Source organism: Trichosurus vulpecula, chromosome 1 (assembly GCF_011100635.1).
Source record: "Trichosurus vulpecula isolate mTriVul1 chromosome 1, mTriVul1.pri, whole genome shotgun sequence".
NCBI lineage: Eukaryota > Metazoa > Chordata > Mammalia > Diprotodontia > Phalangeridae > Trichosurus > Trichosurus vulpecula.
Window position 1 is genome coordinate 556,829,745 of NC_050573.1, and position 27,928 is coordinate 556,857,672.

The 27,928-nt window shown below is 40.1% G+C and overlaps 1 protein-coding gene across 1 annotated transcript in view; it reads right to left on the bottom strand.

Moving 5' to 3' along the window:
- The window catches only part of SUSD1 (sushi domain containing 1), a 278,160-nt gene that overhangs the window by 76,365 nt on the left and 173,867 nt on the right, over positions 1-27,928 (bottom strand). The window contains exon 13 of the mRNA XM_036749351.1: positions 3,191-3,287. Within this exon, the coding sequence (XP_036605246.1) occupies positions 3,191-3,287 (97 nt within the window). The remainder of the gene's footprint in view (positions 1-3,190; positions 3,288-27,928) is intronic.

Below are 27,928 nucleotides of genomic sequence, written 5' to 3' on the forward strand. Positions count from 1 at the left end.
TCTAACTCCAAAGCCAACACTCCATCTACTATGCCACTTAGTCTTAATTCCACCTCTCCTTCAGGGTCCCATCATTGGTCACCCTGCTCTGCTTAGTCTTACGAAAGTACCACTCTCTCCCTCAGGACGGACAAACTGATTTCTTTTTTATCTGACATGTAATTTCATGAGTAAAAGGAGCTCCTTTACCAAAGCAGGTCCATAACTTCTAGGCAACTTAGTGTTCAGGGGCAACAAGTGGGTAAGTGAGGTGCTCAGTATAACACAGTAGGTGTTCGAGGCAGCACTTGAACTTGGGCCTCCTTGATTCTGAATCTAACTCTCAATACATTACACTGCAATTCCTCTCATGAAATACAAGTTTAACATTGACTGCAAAACTTTATTCAAAACACCTTTGGACATAGGCTATCTGGAGACTAATGGAAAAGCAAGAGAAATAAGAGTCTATGTGTCCAAGAGGCAATGTGGCACAGAGAAAAAAATCAGAATGCTAGGACCTTGGTTCACAATCCCAGTCTTCCGCTTGTGACTTTTGTGACCTTCAGTAACTCATTTAAACCTTAAGCCTCAGTTTCCCTTGTTGTAAAATGAGACTGAACTAGATCAATGGTAAGAAACAAATTTTTTTTAAAAAGAGCCCTATGAGTGGCATATTGACTTAGAAAATTCCAAATTAACATCATATATGTTACACTGTATTTTTGTTAAACATTTTTCTCAATTACATTTTCATTTGGTTCTGTCAACACAGGAGTTTTGCGGGCCTCTTATACAGCAGCACACAGGCTGTGAGTATGACGACTCTGGACAATTCTAAATCTGATTCAATCCTGCCTCTGACACTTCATTTACCTGGGTCTCAGTTTCCAAGATAGCACCTGTGCTTCCTTCCATGACAAAATCTCTGATTCTCTGATTCTCTGATCCCACACAATGTTCCTATATATCATGCCATGCCTTTTTTCTTATCTGTCAATGTCATGAGAATTATCACTGGTCTCAGGATGCTTTTACACTTTTACAAATTATTGAGGACCCCCAAGAAACTTTTGTTATGGAGGTTATATTTATTGATATTTACTGTATTAGAAATGAAAACTGATAGATTTTTAAAATACTCGTTAATTTATTTCAAAGCAACACTAACAAACCTTTTTAATGTTAAAATACTATATTTTATGAAAAAATAACTGTTTTACAAAAAATTAGTGATTACAGTGGCATTTCATATACTTTTGCAAATCTCTTTAATGTCTAGCTTAACAGGAGACAATTGAATTCTCCTGTATGCTGCTGGATTCAATCTGTTGTGATATACTGTTTTGGTTGATGTCTGTGAAAAAAATCTGGCCTCAGACAGATATGTAGTTGGAAAAGGGAAGGGAATTTTAATAAACCCAAAAAGCTTTGTATTATTGTGAAAACAGTTTTGACCTCAGGAGGCATGGTTCAATGGATAGATCACTGGGCCCCAGAGTCAGGAAGACCTGAATTCAAATCTAGCCGCAGCACTTCCTAGCTGTGTGACCCTGGGCAAGTCACTTAACCTCTGTTTGCCTTAATCCACTGGAGAAGGAAACAGCAAAACTCCAATAAATGCCAAGAAAACTCCAGGGCCCGTGTTGGCATGCTATGGTCCACAGGTCACAAAGAATCAGATACAACTGAATAACACAAAAATTTTGATCTCGTGGAACCCATGGAAAGGGTTCTGTGGACCCTCAGAAGTCTGTGGACCACATTTTGAGAACCACTAGTTTAGAAGATGCATAGAACAGCATATCCCGATGGAGCAGGGATTCAAATATATAATCAGAGAGTGAGAAATCAGAAAAAATGAGGACTAGAGAAAGGAAGGGATTTTTCCAAGATCACAGAGATAAAAGATAGATAGGTTGACAGGTGGATAGACAGACAGAGAGACACACAGCACTTTTATTAATTCTTACTGTGTGCCAGGTATGGGCACCTAGGTGGTGCAGCGGATAGAGCCTGGAGTCAGAAAGACTCATCTTCCTGAGTTCATATTTGGCCTCATATACTTTCTAGCTGTGTGACCTGGGCAAGTCACTTACCCATCTTTGCCTCAGTTTCCTCATCTGTAAAATGAGCCGGAGAAGGAAATGGTAAACCACTCCAGGATCTTTGCCAAGAAAATCCTAAATAAGGAGTAGGACATGACTAAACAACAAAATGTGCCAGGTACTAAGTACAAATAAAAAGAAAGGCAGTTCCTGCCCTCAAGTAGCTTATATTCTAATTGAGGAAGACAAAACACAAAAGGGAGTTGAAAAGCCAGGGAGGGGTGATAGAGTAGGAAAGGGACCTTTGAGGGAGCTAGGAGGAGAGCTGGTTTGGGGCAAAGGGTGGAACTAGAAGGACAATCGAAAATTAAAACTGCATTCTCTTAAATCCAGAGTTATTTCATTAAAAAGACTATTAAGGATTCCCGCAGATATGCGAATTTGGTGGGTGGGGAAGATAGGCAGCTTGCTGAGCTTTCAATATCAGACAGGGCACAACATGGGAAATGTTTTAATACTATCTTTTATAAATGAATATCTCCTCAATGCCCAGAAATCCTTATTTCCATGGTCCTTAGATATGTATTCTATGATAAGTCAAGTGTCATGCATTACAGTGAAGGCTCGAAGCTTCTCCTGGATAGTAACGTGTGGTCCAGTCCAATTTCAGAACCTTGCCTAGAGTGCATGGATGTCTTGTCCTAAACATGCAATGTATCATCTGCAGCCCTTTCTGGAGATTGGAATTCATCATCTAAATGGCTTCACAGAACAAATCATTGTTTACACCGCAGGATGGAGATGAATCAGGTTACAAACATTTTGCAAATCTTAACAGCTACATTTTATGTACTCTGTGTACTCTGAAATCATGCTGCCAACCCACCGCGCCTTCTTGGCTGATTTTCCAATAGAGATGTTTTACAGTGAGTCATCCACAGGTGGGTTTTTTGGTTATTTGTTTTGTTTTATTTATGACCTTATCCCTTTGGACTAAGTATACTTGGTCAAGCATTTCTATCATGGTCAAAGACACAGGATTAAGGGTGAAGTCCAGGGGCATGGAACCAAAAACAGAATTGTTGCACTTAAAGTTACTGGCCTCATCAGTACCATTCTCTCACCACTTCAGCCAATTGCTCTAAAAAGCCATAGTTACTGACCTGATGGGTCCATTTCTGTCGTCTGCTTTCCACAGACTCAGGGGTGGTAAAGGACCTCCTTGTACTGCAATAAATTCAATGTCTGGAATGGGAGGCTCTGAAATAAGCAAGTGAAAGAAATCAAGTGTTTATAAAAGGGCTTTCACCGGAAAAGAGAGATTAGGTTTGTTTGGGTAGCTCAGAAGAACTAGAAACAGTTGGAAGCTGCAAAAAGGAAAATTTAGAAAAGTTTGTTTCTTTTTCTGTTTTTGATACAGAGAAGAACTTCCTTACCGTCTGACAGAGACTGACTCAAAATGCATGAGACATACGGTTTTGTTTTTGCTGACAAATTTGTTACAAGAATTTTTTCTTTTTCAAAGGAAGAAAGGAAGGCAAGGGAGAATAGGGATAGCAGAAACAAAGAAAGGAAGGAAGGAAGGAAGGAAGGAAGGAAGGAAGGAAGGAAGGGTCATTAAGACATCTTTTTTTTCTTTTTAATGGAAAGAAAAGAACAAAAGGAAAACCAGAAAGTCAGACAAGCAGGTGATTGCTGAAAGCTACAGGCTAATTTTACTATACACTTAAAAAGAAAAGCAAGTTGTACACTACAATAGATAGTTGTAGTCTCATGTATAATCCTTTTTCCATTCTCCTTTGCAAATCCCCATTTTATTTGGATTAAGTTCAGAATAAAAATTTACTAAACAAAAAAGTCCCCCCCAAAACAACCTTCCTCACAGCTAGAACTATCCTAAAGTGGAATGGACTGTTTTGGGAGTCTGGCTTCCCCACCTCATCAGCGGTATTCAAGTGAAGGCAAAATGCCTAGATGGGATTCTTGCATCTGATCTGAAAAGGGTACTGGGAGCAGGAGGTTATGCCAGCTGTTTAGGATATCAAGGACATCCTCTGTCTGAGGTTGGTGGAGAGACCAGAATAGGGCCAGGACTACTTCCCCTCCTTTTCTTGCCCTCAGATAGTATACTCAATATATCTGTGCTACGTGCAGACATCAGAGACAGTGCCTGCTCGTGACCCAAGAACCTCTCCCAAAATCTAGTAGCAAAGATCCTGGTGGCTAATCTTGGGGAACTTGAAAATTCTTGAGAGCAAGGCCTTAGCAGGAATCTGAAGTGCTCATTACCAGCATGACTTGGGCTATCAGAAACCCAAAATACAAGCCATGACTGATAGCACCAGAGTATGGGGGGGTGGGTAGGGGATCACTGGAGAAAGACTTTCAGAGTGGCCAGAGAACATAGAAAAACATTAGAAAATTCTCCAGGGGAGAAACAGTTTTTTGTCTTTCATGCTTAAAGAGGACCAAAATGACATCACAATGTTAGGGTCAGTGGACGTAATTTGTCCGACTGTGCTAATGGAGAAATTAAAATTTATGAGAAAATGTAGTCTAAAAACCTCACACTCATCAAATTACCTCTAAGAAGGTGGGTCATGGCTCAAAAACGGTGGGCCATCAACTGGAAGCTCAGCTTGAAAAAATAAGAGATTGTAAGAAAAAATATGAAAACATACAGAAACTAGCTCCTCCCAATTCTGCCAGATGGTACACATTCAGAGGGAATTTGACCTGACCTAAGATGACATCTCTAGAACTCCACGAACAATTTGACTACAATGCAGATAGCCAGACACTGTGGGCTAAAGATGGAAATACACTAGTTGGAGCTATTAATTTTTTAAATTGCAAGTGTGAGCACAATAGTTCAAAATACATGAATAGCTGTGAAAACATATAGAAGTACCAGGTGTCTGAAAATATGTTGCATCTTCTGATTTGGAGGAACTGAATCTTGGACCATGTGACATAAACACTTTGCTAGAGACTGAGTGGTTAAAGGATCTGTTCCAAGCCCATAAAGGAAAACAAACTTAAATACACAATGATGCATCTGTGAAAGTGAAATTTCTAGAAGTGGGGTGAAAGTATTACACAACCAGTAACTAATTTTCCTCAGTACCACTGAAGCTTACTTTGCTGGGATTCAGAAGGAGTTTGAACAGACATTTAAACAGTTCAACATCAAATTGAAAACTGGAGTGGATGCCCCCTCCTGGTTTGATAAACCATAATTAACCTGAATAAAGGCACATTGGCATCTACTAAGATTTAAAGTGGGGGAGGGGGCAGATGGCCCTTCCAGTGATTCTTACACAAACAGGTACATAGTGGGTAGATGGAATTTAAATGATTTCTATCAATCATTGGAAGCAGCTGTAATCAATGGCGAATTAACTTATGGAATTACAGTCAATGCCTTGTTTAAGGACAGCTGTATATCACTAGAAATTTCCTTTAAAATTTTTAGAAGAGCAAGAATCATGCTGTCATTTCCATGAAGCTTTCAAGCAAATACTTTTTAATCATCATTGATTGGATGGTTTTTATTAGTGATAATAAATGTTAGATTTAGGGCAGTGAGGTGGTGTAGTGGATAGTTCACTGGCCCTGTAATCAGAAGGATGAGAGTTCAAATCCAGCCCCAGACACTTACTAGCAGTGTGACCTTGGGCAAGTCACTTAACTCAGATTGCCTCAAAAAAAAGTTAGATTTAACAAATAACAATGAGCTTAACAGAAGAAACCACCCGTCATTTTGTTACATTTTGGCTTTTTTATGTAGGTAGACTTTGGAAGAGAGATTGGTGTTGTCCTTTGAGTAAAGGAGATTCCTAGACAGGTTTTACTGTAGTAATGCTAGCCTTGAATCACAGAAAAGTGTCTTCTTAGATATAGTATCTTCTCTGAACAAGTGCACAAAATCCACAGGCCTAGTCTCTTTCAGACAAGGTTTGCTATTCCTAGCTCAGAAAGGGGCACTGTAAAAACGTTGAATTTCTTTGTAATTATTAGACCAAAATGAAAGTTTATGGAGACACCAGCTTAAAATTTTAAGTTGATTCCTTTTGAGGAATTGTGAAAAGGGAATTGTTACCTCTTTGGTGAAGGGGCAGTCTGGGGTGGTAGTGGGAAGGAAGGAGACGATAAGTAGTGCTAGTTGCTGGTTGATATCATGTGACTATTTTCCTTCATGAGAAGTATGTTCCCTATTAAATGTAAATTCTCTGTTAACTTTGCATCATAGACATAAATTAATATTATTGAGAGGTGTATCTTGCACGTCTATTTCTTTTGTTTTAAAATGAAGTATTTAAAAATTGTCATTACTTACCACTATGTGGTCTGTATGATTTGTTACATATGCTCAGAGATCTTTCATCTGGCTTTTGAATTAATATGCTTGTTTTCAATGCCTTGAAAAATGTAATACAACTGAAAATCATAAACTTATTTGAAGTCATTCCTTACTATACATTTGTATACTGCCACAGCCCTATTTCATTCTTCTGGTAGAATTAGTCCTTATGATTCTCTAGGATCTTTTTATTAAAGGTATCTGCTGAAAAAAGGGGGTGAGTCTTTGTTCAGGTTGAGATTGACCTAGAGGACCTCTGTGGTCTCTTTTAAATCAATTCTGTGATTATTTATTTTGGATTTAAGTGAAAAGAGCAAAACCTAGAGTTTAGCCTTTCACAGTAAATTCAAAATGATAATAATAACTAACACATGTACAAGGTATCCCAAAAGCCTTAATAGAGTTCACTGAACTGATTTTTGGACACTCTCTACATTGGACTTTGACATTTATTCAAATCATCAAGCATTTATTGAGTAGCTATACACGGCTCCTGTTAAGCACTCTTCCTTTTTTCTGAATATCTGGTTCCAACATTTTAAATGAATCTTTAGTCAGTAGAGAGAATGTTAGGGTTCATCAAATATAATAGGTTTGTTAAATGTTAGAACTTCGGTATTTTAAAAAATTTGGCTAATTACTATCCACATGGTTGAAGTCTTTGTGCATGCTTCACTCTGAATCATTTCCTACATCTTTGTGTTTTTCTTATTTTTCTTATTTGCCATTTTTAAAGCACTGCAACATTTCATTATATTTATATGTCACAATTTATTCAATCTCCCCAATCCTCAGGCATACAAAGAGCAGGTATTAATGTGTCAATATCATTTTGGAGGATGGGATCTGTCCTTGGTCCTCTACAGTATAACATTTTCTTTGATGTCTTGAATGAAGGTATGTTTATCACATCTGCACATGACATGAAGCTGTGTGAGACAGCTAGCTTTGTGAGTGACAAAAAGATCTTGATAAGGTAGAAGAATTCATTAAAGAGAGTTACAATTAATAGTAAGATGCAAAGTGCCACCCTCATATAAAAAAATCAGCTTCACATAGCGCAGCCAAGTAATAGTTTGTGCGACAACCTAGGGATTTTAGGGGATTGCAAGTTTAATTTGTGCTGTGGGATGGTGGCCAAAAAAGCTAACAAGACCTTAGATTGCATTGAAAGACAATGTGTCCTAAACAGAGGAGATTATGGAGAGTTCCTCTGTGCTCTGTACTGGCCAGCAAGATCTCAAGCATGGGCTCTTAACCTGAGGTACCCAGATGTTCTCTGGGCTCATGAACTTAGATGGGAAAAAATATATCTTCATTTTCATAGAGAAACTTAACATTTCCTTCAATTGGTTAGAAACGTGATTCTGAGGAGGGTTTCATAATGGGCTTCACTACACTGCCAAAGGGGTCCATGTCACATGAAAAATGAAAAACTCCTGCTCTAATGTGTCATTTTCAAGCACATTAAAGGAAGAACACTGACACACTGGAGAATGTGAAGAATTGGTTGACCATGAAGGTAAGGGGACTGGAGACCCCGCTTTGAGAAGATCAGCTGAAGGAACTAGGAGACTGTTTAGCCTGGAGAAGAGAAGACTCAATGGGGACATGATGGGTGGCTTTGTTTTCTGCTTTTTTTAATCTTGTTTTTCTTTGTGTCTGGTTGACCCCAAAGAGCACAACTAGGAGCAGAAGGTCAAAGTTGCAAAGGGTAGGGGACAGGAAAAAGTAAACATTTAGAGTCTCTACAAGGAAAAAATCCCCATCAACTAGAGTCGTCCCAACATGATACTACCTGCCTTGGGAGGGAGCAAGTTCCTCTTTACTGCAGGGGAAAACCAAGCAGAGGCTGTATGCCCATTTGGCAGTTTTGTAAAGGAAACTGATGGTCAGGGGGTCTTTTGAATCACCAAGAATGACCTTTCAACTCAGAAATCTTTTTTTTTCCTGTTACAAGTGAAGCTGCTTTGACCATCATTTTTATACAGATGGGTGTTTTTTTTTTCTTTTTCAGTAACAGATTAGATCATATTTCTAGTAGTGGAAGCCCCAAGTCAAATGGTATTATTCAGTTGTGCTTGGGGGTTAATTTTTTGTTTTTTCAAGCTTTTAACTGACTTCTTCTTTCTCCATAAGACATGAAGGAAATAAACGGTAAATAGAAGAGTACCCTCATTTAGCTTCCTAGGATTATAACTTTAGAGCTGAATGAGACTTGAGAAGTCACTTAGTCCAATTGTCTCATTTTTCAGATAAGGAAATCAAGGACCAGACAGATACCCCAACTTGGCTGTGGACAAACAGCTAGCTAGGGACAGTACTAAAAGGGCTAGACAGAGTTAAACCTCAGGCTCATGTAACCAGCATGTGTCAGAGGTGGGATGTGAACCCCAGAGTTGGTTTAAAACCCAGATTCCCTGATGCCAAATCTAATGCTATTTCCACTGTACCGATGAATCCATCAATATAGGCATGCACATCATCAGTGCAGATTACAACCTATTCACACTTTCTTAAACTGTGCAATCCTTATCAATATCCCTCCTAACTATTACTCAGAACTAGAGATGTTTCTCTACTTGTAATATTCTATGCAATGGTTTGGCTGTTATTCCTATACAGCCTTATGACTGTATAGCTTCTCCTATTCTAATCATATATTTAGTTCAACTGAATTTTTAAAAAGCATTTTTTGAGTACTTACTATTTACAAGGCATAGTTTTAGGTGCTAAGGAAACAAAAAAAATAGACAAAACCAAGCCTTCCCTTAATAAGTTTATATTCTCTTGGTGTCTTTGATGCCACTTCTTAAAAACAAATCATCATAGATAATATAACTCAGGCTTCTTATACCCTCACCATGTGTTTTCCACCGACTTTTTGGGTCCCACCTGCCATTTTGGTTCTTTTGAGATAATGGTGCTCCACACAACATACCAGTGGGTGTAAGCTTTTATGGAAGTAAGGAGCCTGAGATAACTGAAAATATTACACAGTTTTTCAAATAAAATCTATCCTGCTCTCCACCTTCCACTTAATTCTGGGCCCAGGTGACTTGATTACATTTATGTCCATGAAATTTTAAATTCCTAGAATGACTGCAGGCTCTCTGTCTATCTCCCTCCATATATACATATTATATTCTATTGAGAACTTATGAAGGACCTGGATATTAATTGGACAAGATAAGAGAGTATAGTTACAAGCTAAGCCAATGGAAGTAGTTCCCACATCAATGAGATCAAAGGGTCCACATAATAAAACCTTCCTAACAACTAGATATCCCAAAGTAAAACAGGATACTGTAGATTGTGGGGGATTCCCCCTCATTGGAGGTCTTCAAGCAGTTCACTACTTATTTGAGATATTGAAGAAAGGATTCTTGCTCAAAGATGAATTGGATTAGATGGCTTTGAATGACACTTCCAGTGAATGGATATAAGGCCTGGGTTTTAATGCTGTCTCAGAGACTTACTAGCTGTGTGATACCAGTCATTTTTACTTCTCTAGGCCTTAGAATTTTCACTTGTCAAACAGAGGGACTATATCAAACTCTAAGATCCCACTGAACTGTAAAAATAGGACCCTATTATCTTGTGATTCTCTAAGTATCAAAGCATTAGGTAGCATAGAATTTGGAATGTCCTTAAGGAATTTTCTTTTTGCTTTTTTTGCTTTTTCTTTGCATCCTTAGTATTTAGTATAGTGCCTGGAAAACAGAGGGCACTTAATAAAATCACGTAGATTGCTTAGTTGATTAATAGTAACTCAGTTGTGCCTTCATTGTAGCTCAACAGTCTTATAGCTTTATCATATTCTCCACAGTGACTATTCCAAACCTATACTTCCTACTTCATGGAGATTCTGACCAGCTGACATAAGCTCCCTCAGCTGCTTTCATTCATTGTTCAAAACTAATGATCATCATCACCCTCTCTCTTCTTTACATCTTGTCTCAGAAAAAGGTCATCCCAATATCTCACTAATGTTAATGCCTCTAGCTATACTCTTTTTATTTTATTTTTAATTTCTGGAATAAAAAAAGCATTTCCACAACCACAGATGGTTGCACATGAAACTGTAAATCTACTATGCACAACTTGCTATTCCTTTCAAATATACAACAAAATTATCCTGTAAATTCTTTTTTCCTTCCCTTCCCCTCCCCTGCCCTAGAGATGGCTACCATTAGACACACACACACACACACACACACACACACACACACACACGTATGAAATTATTCTATACATGCTTCTATTTACCAGTTCTTTCTCTGGATGCAGATAACATCTTCCTTCATATGTCCTTTGTAGTTAATTTGGGTATTTATAATAGCAAAAAATAGTTTATTTGCTCAAAGTCATTCTTAAAACAATATGGCTGTTACTATATACAAATATCTCTTGGTTCTGCTCATTTTGTTCTTCATTATTTTATGTAAGTCTCTCCCTGTTTTTCTAAAATCATTGAGCTCACTGTTTCTTATAGCACAGTAGTATTCTATCACGATCATATACCAAACTTGTTCAGCCAGTCCCCAAATGGTGGGCATCCCTGCAGTTTACAATTCTATGTCACTACAAAGACAGCTGCTTAAGTATTTTACAACATAGGGGTTCTTTTCCTTTTTTCCTAATCATCTTTGGAAATAGACCAAATAGTGCTATCGCTGGGTCAAAGGGTAGAGGTAGTTTAATAACTCTTTGGGCATAATTCCAGATTGGTCTCCAAAATGGTCGGATCATTTTACAAGTCCACCAACCATTTTTCCACATCCTATCCCACATTTGTCACTTTCCCCTTCTATCATTTTAGCCAGTCTGGTAGGTGTAAAATGATATCTCAAGGTTGTTTTAATCTGCATTTCTATAATCAATAATTACTTGAAGCATTTTTATATGACTATCAATTGTTTCGATTTCTTCATTGGAAAACCGCCTGTTCATATCCTTTGACCATTTATCAACTGGAGAATGACTCATGTTCTTATAGATATGACAAAGTTCTTTATATATTTTAGATGTAAATTTTATCTGATAAGCTATCAATAAATTTTCCCCCAATTTTCTGCTTTCCTTCTAATCTTAGCTATATTTATTTTATTTATACAAAACCTTTTTTTAATTTAATGTAATCAAAAGTATCCATTTTATATCTAATTTTGTTCTCTATCTCTTGCTTATTCATATACTCACCTAAATCCATAAGTCTCATAAGTAGTATGTTGCAGGTTCTTCCAATTTTTTCGTAAAAACCTTTCTTTACATCTAAATCATGTATCCATTTTGATCTTATCTTGTAAATGGTGTAAGATATTGGTCCATGCCCAGTTTCTGACATACTGCTTTACAGTTTTCCCAACAACTGTTAACAAATAATGAATTCTTATCCCCAAATATTAAGTCTTTATACTTCTCAAGTGCAAGGTTATTTTGTCTATTCACTGCTATAAATTATATCTGCTATATTCCATTGATCTACCTTTCTATTTCTTAGCCAGTGCCAGACAGTTTTGATAATTGCTACTTTAGAATACAGTTTAGATCTGGTACTGCTAAACATCCTTCCTTTACGCTTTTTTTTCATTATTGCCTTTAATATTCTTGATTTTTTGTTTTTTCAAGTGAATTTTATTATTTTTTCTAATTCAGTAAAATAATTTTTGGTAATTTAATTGGGATGGCGTTGACTATATAAATTAGTTTGGGTAAAACTCCTCTATCTCACTGATTATCAATTTTTTTTTTCAAAAACCCTCATGGATTATACACAGCTTTGCTGGGTAGGTAACTCTTGATTTTAATCCTAGCTCCTTTGACCTCCAGAATTTCATATTTCAAGCCCTCCAATCCCTTAATGTAGAAGCTGCTAAATCTTGTGTTATCCTGATTGTGGCTCCACAATACTTTCTGGCTGCTTTCTGGCTCCTTGATCTGGGAACTCTGGAATTTGGCTATAATATTCCTGGCAGCTTTCATTTTGGGATCTCTTTCAGGAGGTGATCAGTGGATTCTTTCAATTTCTATTTTACCCTCTGGTTCTAGAATATCGAACAGTTTTCCTTGATAATTTCTTGAAAGATGATGTCTAGGCTCTTTTTTTGATCATGACTTTCAGGTAGTCCAATAGTTTTAAAATTATCTCTCCTGGATCTATTTTCCAGGTCAGTTGTTTTTCCAATGAGATATTTCACATTGTTTTCTATTTTTTATTCTTTTGGTGTTGTTGGGGGGGGGGTTCTCCTTTACCAAGCAGCTGACTCATTTTTCATGATTTTCTTATATCATTCTCATTTCTTTCCCTAATGTTTCCTCTACTTCTCTTACTTGATTCTCAAAATCCTTTTTGATCTCTTCCTTGGCCTGAAACCAATTCATATTGTTCTTGGAGGCTTTGGATGTAGGAGCTTTGACTATGTTGTCTTCTTCTGAGTGTATGTTATAACCTTCCTGGTCACCAAAGTACGTGTCTATAGTCTGAGTTTTTTCTGTTGTTTGCTCATTTTCCCAGTCTATTACTTGACTTTTAACTCTTTGTTAATGTAGGGCTCTGCTTCCAGTGTAGAGGGCATACTGTCTCAAGCTTCAGGGGTTTTGTGCAGCTGTTTTAAGAGATATTTCTAGGGACCTATAAGTTTTCAGTTCTTCCAAGGTGGTACAATCTAAGGAGAGGTGTTTACTCCCCTCCTGGCCTTGCTCTGGTCTGTGAGTGAGCACAAGAACTCCTTTCTGCCATGGAACTGTGAGGAGGGTCCCTTCCCCACTGCTGCTACAAGCTCTGTTATGCTAGTACTCTTCCTCGCCCAAGCACTGCCAACCAGGACAGTGACCTAGATCCAAGTATGGGCAAAGCAACAGAGTCCTGCCCCAGTGCTAGCAAAGAGACCCCTGTAATCTCCTTGTGCTCAGTTGTTCAATCCACTTCCAGAGCCTCAGAGCTCTGGAAGCAGCCACTGTTGATTCAGTCACTCCCAAGGACTGCTCCTGGTTTGCTGGGGCTGTGGCTGTGCTGGGCAGCCAGCACTGGACTGTGCTCCTCTTTTACCCAGGCCTGACAGCCCTTTCCTGCTGACCTTCTAAGCTATCATTGGTGTTTGTGGGCTAACAAGTCTGGAAACTGCCACAGCTATCCCCATAGGCCTGCTTCTGGTTTGCTTGGGACTAGTCTGTTCTGGTGGGGCCTGCATTAGACTGCGCTCCTCTCTCAGTCTGGTGCAACAGACCTTTGCTGTCCAACTTCTAGGTTGTCTTGAGGTGGAAATTTGTTTCACTCTGTCTTTTTGTGGGTTCTGCTGCTCTAGAATTTGTTTAGGGTCATTTTTACAGGTATTTGGAGGGGTTTGGGGGAGAGCTCTGGTGAGTCCCTGCCTTTACTCTGCCATCTTGGCTCTGCCCCTCTAGAATTATTTTAAAAGATGTATTTTTTACTATCTCTTTTTGCAGAGTTTTGTTTGTAATATATAGGAATGCTGATGATTTATGTGGGTTTACTTTATGTTATGCTACTTTGCTAAAATTGTTTCAAGTAACTTTTTAGTTGAGTCTCTACCTATACTCTTGATCCCATTCCTTCCAATTTTCTCCAGGACTGTGCTTTAGGAGTCATTCACTGTCTCTTGCATCTTCAATTTTCTCTTTACTGGCTACTTCCCACTGGCCTACAAACATGCCTGGGTCCCTCCTAACTTAAAAAAGCCTTCCCTTGATGCTTCTAAACCATCTAACTACAATCTCATTGCTTTCTCTGTTCACTGCTACTTTTCTTGAAAACATTGTGGAAGGGGTATACAGCAGTTAGGTAATGGCTAAATAAATGATGTGATATGAATATAATGGCCTCTGCTCCTAACTTTCCAGACTTTTTTCTCCATCATTCCCCAGCAACCTTCTCACCCTGGAAGATCTGGGAGGAACTGAACAATTAAAAGAAAGCCTCTCTTCTCTCTCCACCAGAGGTGGGAGGATCTTCCCTGGGCCCAGGTCTGCCATGTTTACTCCTTCATCTCCCTCTGTACTCTACTCCTGACTCATAGGACTTCTTTCTCCACCAGCCTTGGAAGATTTCTCAACCTCTATAACCTTCTCATCCTCGAAGATCCCTTTATCCCTGTGGTTCCTTCCTATAATTTGTCCATTTCTCCCAGAACCTCTATTTTAAAGAAAGAGGTTCACTCCTTCATTAATCTCCTGGCTCTGCTCCTGATTCTCTGGACTTCTTTCTTCACCATGCTCAAGTACCTTCTCTCCATCTTCATTTTATGTGTTATCTTCTTCTATTAAAATGCAAGCTCATCAAGGGTAGAGACTATCTTTCTTTTTGCTTGAATTTGTATTCCTAGATCTTGGCAGAGAGCTCTGTTGGACCAAGGCCAATGTGGGGATTTGTTCTGCTTGACTATACTTATCCCTTACAAGGGGGAGTCCTTAAAAGTTGGAGGTGGAAGAAGGAAGGGAAGTGATAAGAAGGCTATTGTGAAAGTGAGGCATAAAAAAGGATAAGAGCATCAATACATTTTTTTCTAATGGCACAGAAAAGAACAGAAGTGGATTCAGAGGGAAACACAGAAGTAAGAAAGTTTTAGAAGCAATACATTGAATTTATTGTAAACTTTAAATAGAAAAAAAGCCCATCTGTACATGGTGAAGATTTCTCTTTTCATGTACTTTGTTTTTGTTCTTCTTTGAATGTGCAATTACTCAAGTTTTCTAATGCTTGTCAAGTTTAGAATGTCCAAAAGATAAAATGTCAGCAACCCGTTTCTCTACCTCTTTACTACCTATAACCTATTGTCATATACCTTCTGGCTTCATCACTCTAAGGAAACTGCTCTCTCAAAAGTCACCAATGATGCCTAATAATTAAATCTAGTACAGTAGTCTTTTCTCAGCCCTTACCCATTGACCTCTTGGATGCTTTTGATGTTGCTAGTCATCCTCATTTTCTAGATAATTTCTCCTCTCTCGGTTTTAAGACATTATATTCTTCCTGGTCTCCTCCTGCCTCTTTGACCATTTCTTTCTTGCCTCCTTTGCTGGCTTCTCCTCTTCATGATTGCTCAATAGAAATGCTGTTTCACATTTCTATCTCTTGGCCCCTCTTCTTTTCTCTCTGTACTAGCCTCCATCAGATCGTTTTTTTCTTCCCTACTTATTTAATCTTTTCTTTCCAAAAAATAGGACAATTAACTCTTTTGTCTCATGTAGTTTCCATTTATGATTTCTTCAAATAGAGCTCTGGAAAACCAGGCTTTGATAAAGCCCATAGACATTCAAATGGAACTACCCGACTATGCCTTTAAACCGAAATCACTCTCATCTCACTGATTGGCCAATAATAGGTCTCAGCCCAAGCCTCACTTGCTCCTTGTTTGGGTTTTGATGGCTTAGAGGGAGTGTAAATAGCAATTGTTTCTGTTCTTGCCAGAAGCTCTGAGGGTCTTTCCCCTCTCAGATTGATTTTTTTGTGAAGGCAAACTAGGCCATCTTTTGCCTACCCTTTAACTTTCTTCCCTTGCCTTTAACTACTGAATGGGTGTTGCCTCAGACAAACTAAGACCTTAGCTTAAAAACACCAATGTCTCCCACTGCACCTGGGGCCATCTCCAGTCATCCTGACCGATGTCTTACCACTGGACTCCAGAGGAGAGGGTGAGGCTGATGACTGCACAGCTCTACTTCACTTAAATCCACTTCACCTGCAAGTGAGGACATCATCCTCCTAATGCCACTGGTTCTCTTTGAAGGACAGAGGAACAGAGAGAAGAATGACAGCCCCCTGAGTTCATTCCCACAGCATTCAACTAATGCTTCTATACAGACAGCTTCCAAGGGTATGCTTCTGGTCCCAACCTCTCTACTCATCTCCAACTAACATTTGCATGACTCACCATCACTTCACACTCCAAACCAAGCTCATTATCTTTCTTGTTTAACATATATTTATCGATATATTTTGTTTCGGTACAACAGACACTGCCCAACAAGCTCCTTTATGAAGTATATTCGCCATTAAAGCAATTCTAGCATGCGAATGTAATGGAATACTATCATGCTATAAGAAATTATGTATGTGCAGAAATCAGAGAACATGGGAAAAGTTAAGAAAACAGAATCAGAAAGCAAAACAATATACATGACTATAATAATGTAAAAGCCCAACAATAAAAACCTGAATGTAACATAATTCTAATAGTCAAGCTTGATCCAGGAAGAGAATGGAGAAAATATGCTTCTCTACACTCAGAACAGAGGACTATGAGGCTATAGCTTATACAACCAGATACGCCTGACATATTCATTGGTTTTGCTGAACCAATTTTCCCCCTTCTTGGAAAATATTTGTTGTAAGGGGAGGGTTATTTCCTTGAAGGGGAAGGGAGGAGAAGAGCATATTGAAAAATGAATGTGATACAAAACCAAAAGGCATCAAAAATACAAGATACATTTTGAAAATGTCTTCCTCAAGAAAACTGTTTGATTATTGATGGGTTTTTAGAAGAGATATGTTCACTAACTTTAGCACTGGAGTTTTGGGGTTTTTAAATATCTTTCTGCATCATCTTCACTTACTAATATGGTCCTTTCTCCAACCCTTCTTAGAAAGCCCTCCTTTGCAAGAAATAACAAAGGATAGAAGTTCAGCAAAACTAACATATTAGAGCAGCTAGGTGGTGCAGTGAATAGAGCACAGGCCCTGAAATCAGGAGGACCTGAGTTCAAATCTGACCTCAGACACTTGACACTCAATAGTTGTGTGACCTTGGGCAAGTCATTTAGCCCCAATTGCCTTGCCCCCCCCCCTCCAAAAAATACCTAACATTGAAAATGTCCCTATTTACAAGGTTCTATACCCATAATCCCCCATCCCTACAATGAAGTGAGGGAGATGTCTTCCTATTTCTGTTCTTTGGGGTCAAGGTGGGTCATAATTTCACAGCATTCATTTTTATTCACTTGGTTACTACCGTTCTTTCTAATTATTTCGTTGTGGTCATTGAGAATGTTTTGTTCTGGGTTCCAGTTACTTTACTTCATAAAACATTCTCATGCTCCTTTGACCAAAAGTTGTGTTGCTTCTTCAAAATAACATTACACTTTTGCAGTCACTGTGTATGTTATTCTTTAACTCTTCTTTCTTCATCCCATATAACTTCACACAAATCTTCCCACATTTTTTCTGAATTCTTCAGATTTGCTATTCTGCATGGTGCAATAGTAGGCCACCACATTCATTTGTCATAATTTGTTCAACCATTCTCCAAATGTTGGACACATAGAGTTTTCAACTATTTGTTATGATAAATAATGTTGCTATGTTTTTGTACATATTAATTGGTCCCCCAAGTTTATATCATCTTTCCCACCAAACCTGATCCTCCTGGTCTACTGTCTGACACCACCATTCATCTAATCACCCACTGAAGGCAGCTAGACAGCACTGTGGATATCATGCTGGGCTTGGAGTTAGAAAGACATGAATTCTAATGCAGTCTCAGACACTTACTAGCTGTATGACCCCAGGCAAGTCACCTAACCTCTGTCTGCCTCAGTTTTCTCAACTGTAAAATGGGGATAATAAAAACACCTATTTCCCAGGGTTGTTGTAAGGCCCAAATGAGAATATTAGCAAAACAAATAGCACAGTGCCTGGTACATAGAAGCCATCTAATAAATATACATTTTCCTCCTTCTTTCTTCCTTCTTTTCTGTCTCCCATGCCTACTCCATGTGGTTATCATTGACTCTGCCCTCTTTCATTTCTCATGTATAATCAACTTCAATCCCAAAACATCTCTTGCACCTGTCCTTCTTTCTATACCTCCCCACCACTCCCTCTAGTATAGTTTCTCATTACCATTTGCTTGGACTTTTCCAATAACCTCCTTCATGGTATTTACGGTTCTGTTTTTCCCCTTCACCCCAATTTATCTTATACCAATGCCATTATAATTTTTCTTATATGCAGAAGTGGTTGTGGTCCTCCTTGTTCAAAAATCTTCAAAGGTTCCCTAATACTTAGTGAGTGAAGTGAAAATTCTTCCTGGCATTCCAAGCTCTCTATAATCTTAAATCATCCTACCTTTCCTGCCTTATTTTATATCGCTCTCCAAGTAGTCTATGCTCTAGCCAAACTGGATTGCTCTCCTTACCCCAAACAGACATTTTGAACTCTTGGACCTTCCTTCCTTTGAATCTGCTCTTCCCTACGTTGCTTTTTCCTCTATTTTCTTTTCCTTTCCATCTTTTAATGTCCAACCCAAAAGGCAATTTCTTCAAAAAGTCTTTTTTGATCCCATCAGGAAGCAATCCCTGTAGAGAAGTAGCCATCTATCCCTACCAACCATTAACCAAGTGTCACCAACAAGTCAGGCAAGGCAGTCTAGCTGACCCCCAAAAAGTAACTCAGAGAAATAGGAGGTAGCATATGCCAAGAAGATGAAACCAGTATGACCATCTTTATCACTATCTTCCCCTAGACCCTGATGGCAACATCCTTGAACCTGAGCCTGGAGGTATTACACCCAGATCATACTTTCAGCCATTGTTTGGGAGAGTATAAGGAGGCTTGTGTGGACATGCCCAGATCACCTAATGGAGGCACCATGCCTCCCTCTGTCCTCTACCATAGAGGTGGGTGTGGCCTCCTTTGGTTGACTGCAAAGCCAGAAAGTCTGTGATGGCTCTCCTGGCTCACTGCCTTTCATAAGCACACTTTCCTGCTGCTTGCAGAAGGAGAGGACCAACAGTAAGAGCTAGAAAAGGAGATTGTCTCAGTCTGGCCACTTTTAAAGATGTGGCCTGTCTGCACTGCCGAACAAAGGATGCTACACCCACTCACATGGTAAAGGACACAGGGAGGTAGGTGCCTGCTTCCATGTTAAACAATCTGGGCATGCCCAGACAAACCTCTTTACAGGAGCAGTCCCTATGGAAAAGGCACCCATCGCCCTGGACTTTACCGACACCAACCATTGACAACTGTCACTAACAGGCACGCAACCCAAGAGCCCTCAGTGGTATTGCCTCCCAAACCAGTGGCCCTGTTTCTAGCCCAGAGCCTAAGGCTAAGTTATAATCCAGACCACACAGCTTGAAAACTTCTTTAGGCCCCAGATAGGTTGGATTAGAGACAGACTGACGAAGGCTGGCTGCTGGAATCATGTGACAAACAGGAGAGACTGAGCAGTAGCAACCCTACATTTTTCATGGGCTGCCTGAATCCTTTGGGGGGCCCCAAGTGGTCCACAGGTCAGATGTTGTACAGGCCTGTTCTAATCACTAAATTCTTTAACATTGTCAAGTGATTTAATATCTGAAATAGATATGGTTTTAGCAGTTAAAACGGCATTAAAGAAGATGCATTACCATATGCTTTGCTGCTGAATCCCAAGGACCATGGGGCCTTTCTGACTGGTACCTGAACCTTCCTATAAGTGTGGCCAAAAAAAACCACAAAAGAATGTGTGGTTTGTCTTGAGAAAGACCACACTCTCAGTCTGTCTTCATTTTCCATTTGTATTCCCAGCACGTAGCATAGTGTATTGCACATGCTATCAAGTGCATCAAGATTTAATAAATGCTTTTTCTTTTTTCTGTCTTTTTTTCTCCCCTTTCTCCTTTCCTCTCTCCCTTCCTTTCTTTCCTTCTTTCATTCCTACTTTCTTCATTCATTCCTTGGTAACAACCTTCTTCCAAAGAACTGCAAGCTCTTTGTTTTGTAATGTTTAATGAATTTAGCAAATACTACTGTCAATTATAGTTCTCTATAGTGACATCTTATCCTGTGCCTAACAAAAGCAGGGACAATGACCTTCTATCTCCCCCACAGTCTAGCACAGTGATCTGAACTCGATAGGTGCTTGGTAAATACATATGTAATAAGTTTTACAATACCCCTGAGACAGGAAGGGATTATTGTCCCTTTTTATAGATTAGAAAACTGAAACTCAGAGAAATGAAGTTTCTTGTCAAAGGTCCCACGATAATTACCTGAGCCAGGACTATTACCCGGCCTCCTGACTTGCAGTTCAGTGTTCTCTGCCCCATTCCAGGTGGCCTTTCTCTAAAGTTCAATAAATGTCTCTTGGTGGTATGATACCAACTGATCCGAGGGACTTCCCAAATGGAAACTAGCTATGCAGATAAGATTACAAGAGTAAAGAACCAGCTCCTCTGAGAATTTTCTCTAATACCGCATCCAGACAACATAACTTCGCAAAGGAAGCCAGGTAGGGATAGGGATAGCTTTAGGTTTAGGTCTAGGGATAAAGATAGGTTTAGAAATAGTGAAAAGGGACTAAGCCCTCTGGTTTCACTGACATAGGGAACCTCCAGTAAGGAAACTCCGTTTATCAATGCAAGTCTATACCTTCTCTGCAATTAGAAAAAGCTATTAAAATGAAGTTAAAGAAGAGGCAAGAGGGAGTTAAGATGGTGGATTACAGGCAACAACCCACCTGAATTCTCCTAATATTTCTCTACGAACAGCTTTAAAATAATGCCTCAAATCAAATTTTGGAGTGGCAGACCCCACAAAAGAGCAGAGTGAGACATTCTTCTAGCCTAAGACAACTTGGGAGGTAGGTAAGAAATGTCTGCGATACTGGGGTGGGGGCTGGCCCAGAGAACAGAAGCAGCATTAGTGGTAGGCCTTGGAGGCAGCCTCAACATCCGCAAGGGCAGCAGCAGCAGCTTCAGGAGCCTTCAGCCCAGACATGGTAAGGGGGTCAGACAACAGGTCAGAGTGAAATGGCATGGGACACTTTGTTAGTGCTGTGTGTAGCTGGCACTGATAGGCAACTCTCTTGCCTGTACAAAGTTCTGGGTTGTAGTACCAGAGTGGAGGGGATCACTTGAGGTCAGTTACAAGGGAGTAGGGGCCCTGGTCACATTTCCAAAGCTAAGAGGAACATCACTGCTTGTGGCTGCAGGGGACCGGGGCCCTCCTTGGGTAAAGACCAGAGGACTGAACTGGAGAACAGTGCTTATACCTCTCCTTGGATCATACCACCTTGGAAGCTTTGAAAACTTGCAGACCCCCAGAACTAGCTCTGAAAACAATAGCACAAAAAAGCCTGAAGCTTGGGACAGTGCCTCCCCACTCACAGGTGAGCAGAGCCCAACTTTAACATAAAGTTCAAAGTCAAGAAATAGAATAGAAAAATGACCAAATTAAAAAAAGTACTTAACCATATAAAGGTACTATGGTGTCAGGAAAGACCAAAACATAAACTCAGAGAACAATAATAAGAAAACAGATGCAAGCAATGACTCAAAGAAAAATGCTAATTAGACCCACCCCCAACAAGAATCCCTGAAAGCATTAAAGAAAAACATAAGAGTGGTAGAGGGAAAATTGGAAAAAGAAATGAGAGTGAAGCAAGAAAATTATGAAAACAGAAATAACGACTTGGCAAAATAGGTTAAAAAATACTGAAGAAGAAGGGGGCAGAGTCAAGATGGCAGCTGGAAAGCAGGGACTTGCCTAAAGCTCCCCCCCAGGACCCTACAAACACCTATAAAAATGGCTCTGAACAAATTCTAGAACTGCAGAACCCACAAAATAGCAGAGGGAAGCAGGGCTCCAGCCCAGGACAGCCTGGATGGTTGCTGGGTAAGGTCTATCGTACAGTGCTGGGAGTGGAGCAGAACAGAGAGCAGCATGGGCTGCACCCAGACCAACCACAGCGGGAGCCTGGGGAAACAGGACATAGTGCCCTGAATCAGTGAGCTGTGACAGTTACCAGACTTCTCAACCCACAAACACCAAGGACAACAGAGAAGGTTAGTGGGAAAATCTGTGAGGACTGAGTGAAAAGAGTTTGCGGTTGGCTACCACCTGGGGACGGCAGAGGTGGTGCAGCTCTGAGGATGCTTAGAGAGCTACAGCTGCAGTTGCTTCTGAGGCCCATCTGGTGGAAGTAATTAAGTAGCGGATCAGAGCAGGAGTGCGGAGTCTGCTTAGATCTGAGTCCCAGTCCAGGTTGGCGGTTCTTGGTGGAGGAGGAGTGCTGGTGTGGCAGAGTTTTCTGTGTAGAAATAGCTCTGAAAACAACAGTGCAACCCCTCAAGCTTGGGACAAAGTACTCTCTATTCTACAAGCAGTCATACCCCAACAAAAAGCTCAAGAATCAAGTAGCTGGCTGGGAACATGAACAGGCAGCGAAAACAGACTCAGATTCAGACTCAGACTTTGGAATCTTTCTCTGGTGACAAGGAAGACCAAAACATACAGCCAGAAGAAGTCAACAAAGTCAAAGAGCCTACATCAAAAGCCTCCAAGAAAAACATGAACTGGTCTCAGGCCATGGAAGAGCTCAAAAAGGATTTAGAAAAGCAAGTTAGAGAAGTAGAGGAAAAATTGGGAAGAGAAATAAGAATGATGCGAGAAAACCATGAAAAACAAGTCAATGACTTGCTAAAGAAGAACCAAAAAAATACTGAAGAAAATAACACTTTAAAAAATAGACTAACTCAAATGTCCAAAGAGCTCCATAAAGCCAATGAGGAGAAGAATGTCTTGAAAGGCAGAATTAGCCAAATGGAAAAGGAGGTCCAAAAGACCACTGAGGAAAATACTACCTTAAAAATTAGATTGGAACAAGTGGAAGCTAGTGACTTTGTGAGAAATCAAGATATTATAAAACAGAACCAAAGGAATGAGAAAGTGGAAGGCAGTGTGAAATATGTCATTGAAAAACCACTGACCTGGAGTATAGATCCAGGAGAGATAATTTGGAAATTATTGGGTTCTCTGAAAGCCATGATCAAAAAAAGAGCCTATATATCATCTTTCAAGAAATTATCAAGGAGAACTGCTCTGATGTTCTAGAGCCAGAGAGTAAAATAGAAATTGAAAGAATCCACTGACCGCCTCCTGAAAAAGATCCCAAAAAGAAAACTCCCAGGAATATTGTCACCAAATTCCAGAGCTCCCAGGTCAAGGAGAAAATACTGCAAGCAGCTAGAAAGAAACAATTTGAGTATTGTGGAAACAGGATAATACAAGATCTAGCAGCTTCTACATTAAGGGATCGAAGGGCTTGGAATGTGATATTCCGGAGGTCAATGGAGCTAGGATTAAAACCAAGAGTCACCTACCCAGCAAAACTGAGTATCATGCTCCAAGGCAAAATATGAATTTTTAGTAAAATAGAGGACTTTCAAGTGAAAAGACCAGAGCTGAATATAAAATGTGACTTTCAAACACAAGAATCAAGAGAAGCATGAAAAGGTAAACAAGAAAGAGAAATCATAAGGGACTTACTAAAGTTGAACTGTTTTGTTTACATTCCTACATGGAAAGATGATGTGTATAATTCATGAGACCTCAGCATTAGGGTAGCTGAAGGGAATACACACACACACACACACACACACACACACACACACACACACACACACATACATACACAGAGGGCACAGGGTGAGTTGAATATGAAGTCATGATATCTAAAAAAATAAAATCAAATTAAGGGATGAGAGAGGAATATATTGAGAGAGGGAGAAAGGGAGAGATAGAATGAGGTAAATTATCTCACATAAAAGTGGCAATAAAAAGCAGTTCATTGGAAGGGAAGAGAGGACAGGTGAGGGGAAATGAGTGAATCTTGCTCTCGTCAGATTTGACCTGAGGAGGGAAGATCATACACACTCAATTGGGTATCTTACCCCACAGGAAGGAAGAAGGAAGGAGATAAAAAGAGTCAGATGACAGAAGGAAGGGCAGATAGGGGAAGCAGGTAATCAAAACCAAACACTTTCGAAAAGGGACAGGGTCAAGGGAGAAAATTGAATAAAGGCGGATAGGATAGGAAGGAGCAAAACATAGTTAGTCTTTCACAACATGAGTATTGTGGAAGGGTTTTGCATAATGATACACATGTGGCCTATGCTGAATCCACTTGTATTGGTAATTAAGGTGGGACTTTTTTTTTACTGTTTTATCTTTTAGAATGCTAAATTAATTAAATGCCTTCTTACTAGGTGCAAAGCTCCAGGCACATACCCTTTTGCTGATTAGGTGTAAATCCTTTGTGCCCTGAACAGAGTATAAAAACTCAAAGGTTAGCATTTTGCCTGGGGCTCTTACTCACGGAGGAGTGTTGATGTGGAGCCTCTGGGCAGTCATTGTCAAGAGCCCTCTGGCTTGTAAACCCAGATGTTGATGCTTTCCTGGTAACTATGAATCGTGATTTGAATCAGAAGAGGTCTGTCTGTTGATGTTTGTAATTTGTTTGTATTTGCTCTGAAGTTCAGGTTGCTGGCTTTTCCTCCTGAACTGGCTTTTCCTCCTGAGTTATATTTAGATGTGTGATTAAAGTGAGATTGTTAACCCCTTGCAGTTCCTTTCCTTAGCAAAGCAGATCAAAGAATCTGGGCTGGCAGCTCTTGTTGCTAGGCTTGTCAGATCTTACACGGCACAACAGCTGCTGCTAGCCAAATTGTTGCTACACCACTTCACCACCTAGCTGCTCATACCACTAGCCTGGAGAATTGAAAAGATAAGTGACTTGACTAGGATCACACAGCCAATACAGTTGAGAGGAGAGACATATATCATGATTACATTCTCTATCGGGTCTTTTAGAATTTACTAGGAGTAAAGAGGAATATCACTATAAAGAAGATGAAGAATTAGGGGAGGGATGAGAGGAGGGAAGAAAGGAAATAGAAAGGGGAGGAAAAACGAAAGAAGGCAGAAGGAGAATGAGGAAGAGAAGGTAAAAGGATATGAGGTCATTGAGCCAGTCTGGGAAAGGGCAGTACCACATTTACATGATACCCTGATCAAGCATAATTAAGAACATTTAAGATGTGGTGAACAACTGGGAAACATTCACTCCCTTCTGGTACTACTTGTCCACAGACAGTTGAAGAGGATGTGGTGAAATGACTCACTGTCTTTCAATTAGAAGGCTTTTTGTACTTAAAAAACTCCCCAGACGGGAAGAATATTGAGAAACATAGCAAAATAAGTGATGGAGCCAAGAACCAAAATCAAGAACCAAATGCCTAACATTTTGCTGTATTATCTACTAGAAAGCTTGGTGTTTGTGTGAAGGTAGAGCCTTCATGCATCTTTACAGTTTTCAATTCTGGAAGCTTGGCCCTTTAGTTGGGGCTAATGCATGCAGCAGATTTAAAATTAGAGCATCATAGATGTAGAGGTCAGTCGATCCAAGCCCCTAACTTACAGAGGAACAAACAGAGGCCCCAAAAAGAGTTCCAATGACTTGCCCAAAGTGACACAGGCAGAAGGTGGTAGTGCTAGGATCCAAACCTAATTCCTCTGATGTCAGATCCGGTACCATACACCATGTCATCTCAATCAACTAAGTCAAGAGAAGTACCATTCTGGAGAAATGACAGTGTGTCAGTCAGTCTATATATATTTTAAAGCACCTACTATGTGTCAGGCACTGTGCTAAGTGCCCTGGGGTACAAAGTAAAGCAAAAGATAGTCCCTGCCCTCAAGGAGCTCACAATCTAATAAGCAAAGATAATACATAAAAAGAAAACTGTTAAGAGGGTGAGAGGGGAATAGGAGAGGGAAGAGTACCTGGCTGGGGGCATGATAAAGTCCTGCAGCCAGGTGGGAAATGAGGAAGCTTCTGCCCTGGGACTCTTCATCTTCGAGGTGCTCTCCAATGTCTACCCTCCACCCTCTCTAATCAGTGGAAGGGAATGGCCCAAGGGGCAGGGGATACTAAAGAGGTGTGATTTGTTCTTCCAGGAAGAAGAATTTCCCCTAGAATGCCTCCCTGGAATTCAAGGCTATGGCCTAATGGGTCAGCATTAGAGAAAGGCCTTATCAGCTCTTTGGCATTTACACTGTACACAGGACCTGGTTTCCTATCCTTGGGCTCATAATCTTTATTATTCACTAGGGGGTTCTAGAACCAGCCTCATCACTTTTGAAACTAGGACTTTCTGGGCCCATCTGTAATTATAGGAAATGGTGTTGTAGCTGTTGTTCAGTTGTTTTCAGTTGTGTCTGACTCTCCATGACCCCATTTGAAGATTCCTTGGCAAAGATCTTAGAGAGGTTTGCCATTTTTCTGCTCCAGCTCCTTTTACAGATGAGAAAACTGAGGCCAACAGGGTTAAATGACTTGCCCAGGGTCACACAGGCCAGCTTTTAACTCCTTAAGGCGAGTCTTCCTGACTCTAGGACCAGCACTCTATCCACTGTGCCACCTAGCTACCCATGCCTGGTATATAGTAATTGCTTAATAAATGCTTGTTGCCTTCACGATGCCTAGTAGAATGTAAAGTCCTTGAAGGCGAGGACTGTTTCACTTTTGTATTTGTATCCCCCTTGAACCTAGAACTCTGGGGAGTATGCCAGTGCCTGGCAGATGGTACTGATGGTGTCAAGACAGCTTGCTACTATCACATGGGAAAACTCTAGTCCAGAAATCCCAGGTAAACCCAGCTAAAGTTAGCTCAGTGGATTGATCCCTCATCCCTCCTGGTCCTAGAAACAAAAAACAGTCACGAAGAGACTTGCTGAGAGGGAAATTCATGGATGTGGAGTAGTTATGTTCTTCCCGTGAACATGAGTCTGCTGCCTGCCATATTGCTTCCTAATCTGGATAGGTGGGACATTGGGGACACTGCCTCTATTTAGTCCAAGGCTATCCCTGCTCTCATCATAGGATCATTGATCTAGTCAAGTCAACAAGCATGTATTAAGCACCTACTATGTGCCAGGCCTGGGGTGTGTGTGTGTGCGTGTGCGTGTATACACAAAAAAATGCCTGCTCTCAAGGAGCTGAAGTCTAAGGAAGAGATAATAGGCAAAGAACTATATACAAACTCTAAACATGATTATTTGGAGAGGGGAGGCACCACATTAAGGGGGTTCAGGAAAGGCTTCTTATAGAAATTGGGTGGTCCTCTTCCCCAATTCTCCTTATCCCTGTCCATCACCTATTTGAACCTTTGCTGTGACATCACAAAGCAAATGTTCTATACCACAGGTAATAGAATTTGCTAATATTAAAAATATGTATGTTTGTATGTATAAATGTTTATCTACATATGTATATTTTAACTGAGACTTGAAGAAAACCAAGAAACCCGAGGAGAGAGAGAAAAGGAGGAAAAGAATTCCATATATGGGGCCAGTCGGTAAAAATGTCCAGAGTCAGGGAATGGAGAGTCTTGTACTGGGAACTGCAAGGAAGCCAGTGTGACCGGATCACAGACGTCAATCAGACTGGACCAGAACCAGCCTCTAACCTGCAGGTGGCCAGAGCTGAACAGAGCAGGCTAGAGACAGGGGAGTCAGGATGCAAACACAAGTTTAACTTCAAAGTGAGGAAATGCTTACAAGCAGAAGTTCACCTGAGGAAGAAGGCTTAACATGCTGCAGTGTTTTATATACATCTCATGCGTGGACAATGCAGGCATTCCTGTAAGAACAGTCTCCAAGTCGATTGTCTCACAGCAGGGTACAGAACCCAGAGATAGCATGGTGGAAGTGCAGTACCTGGTTTGGTTCACTTAGCTGTATTGTGAGCATGTC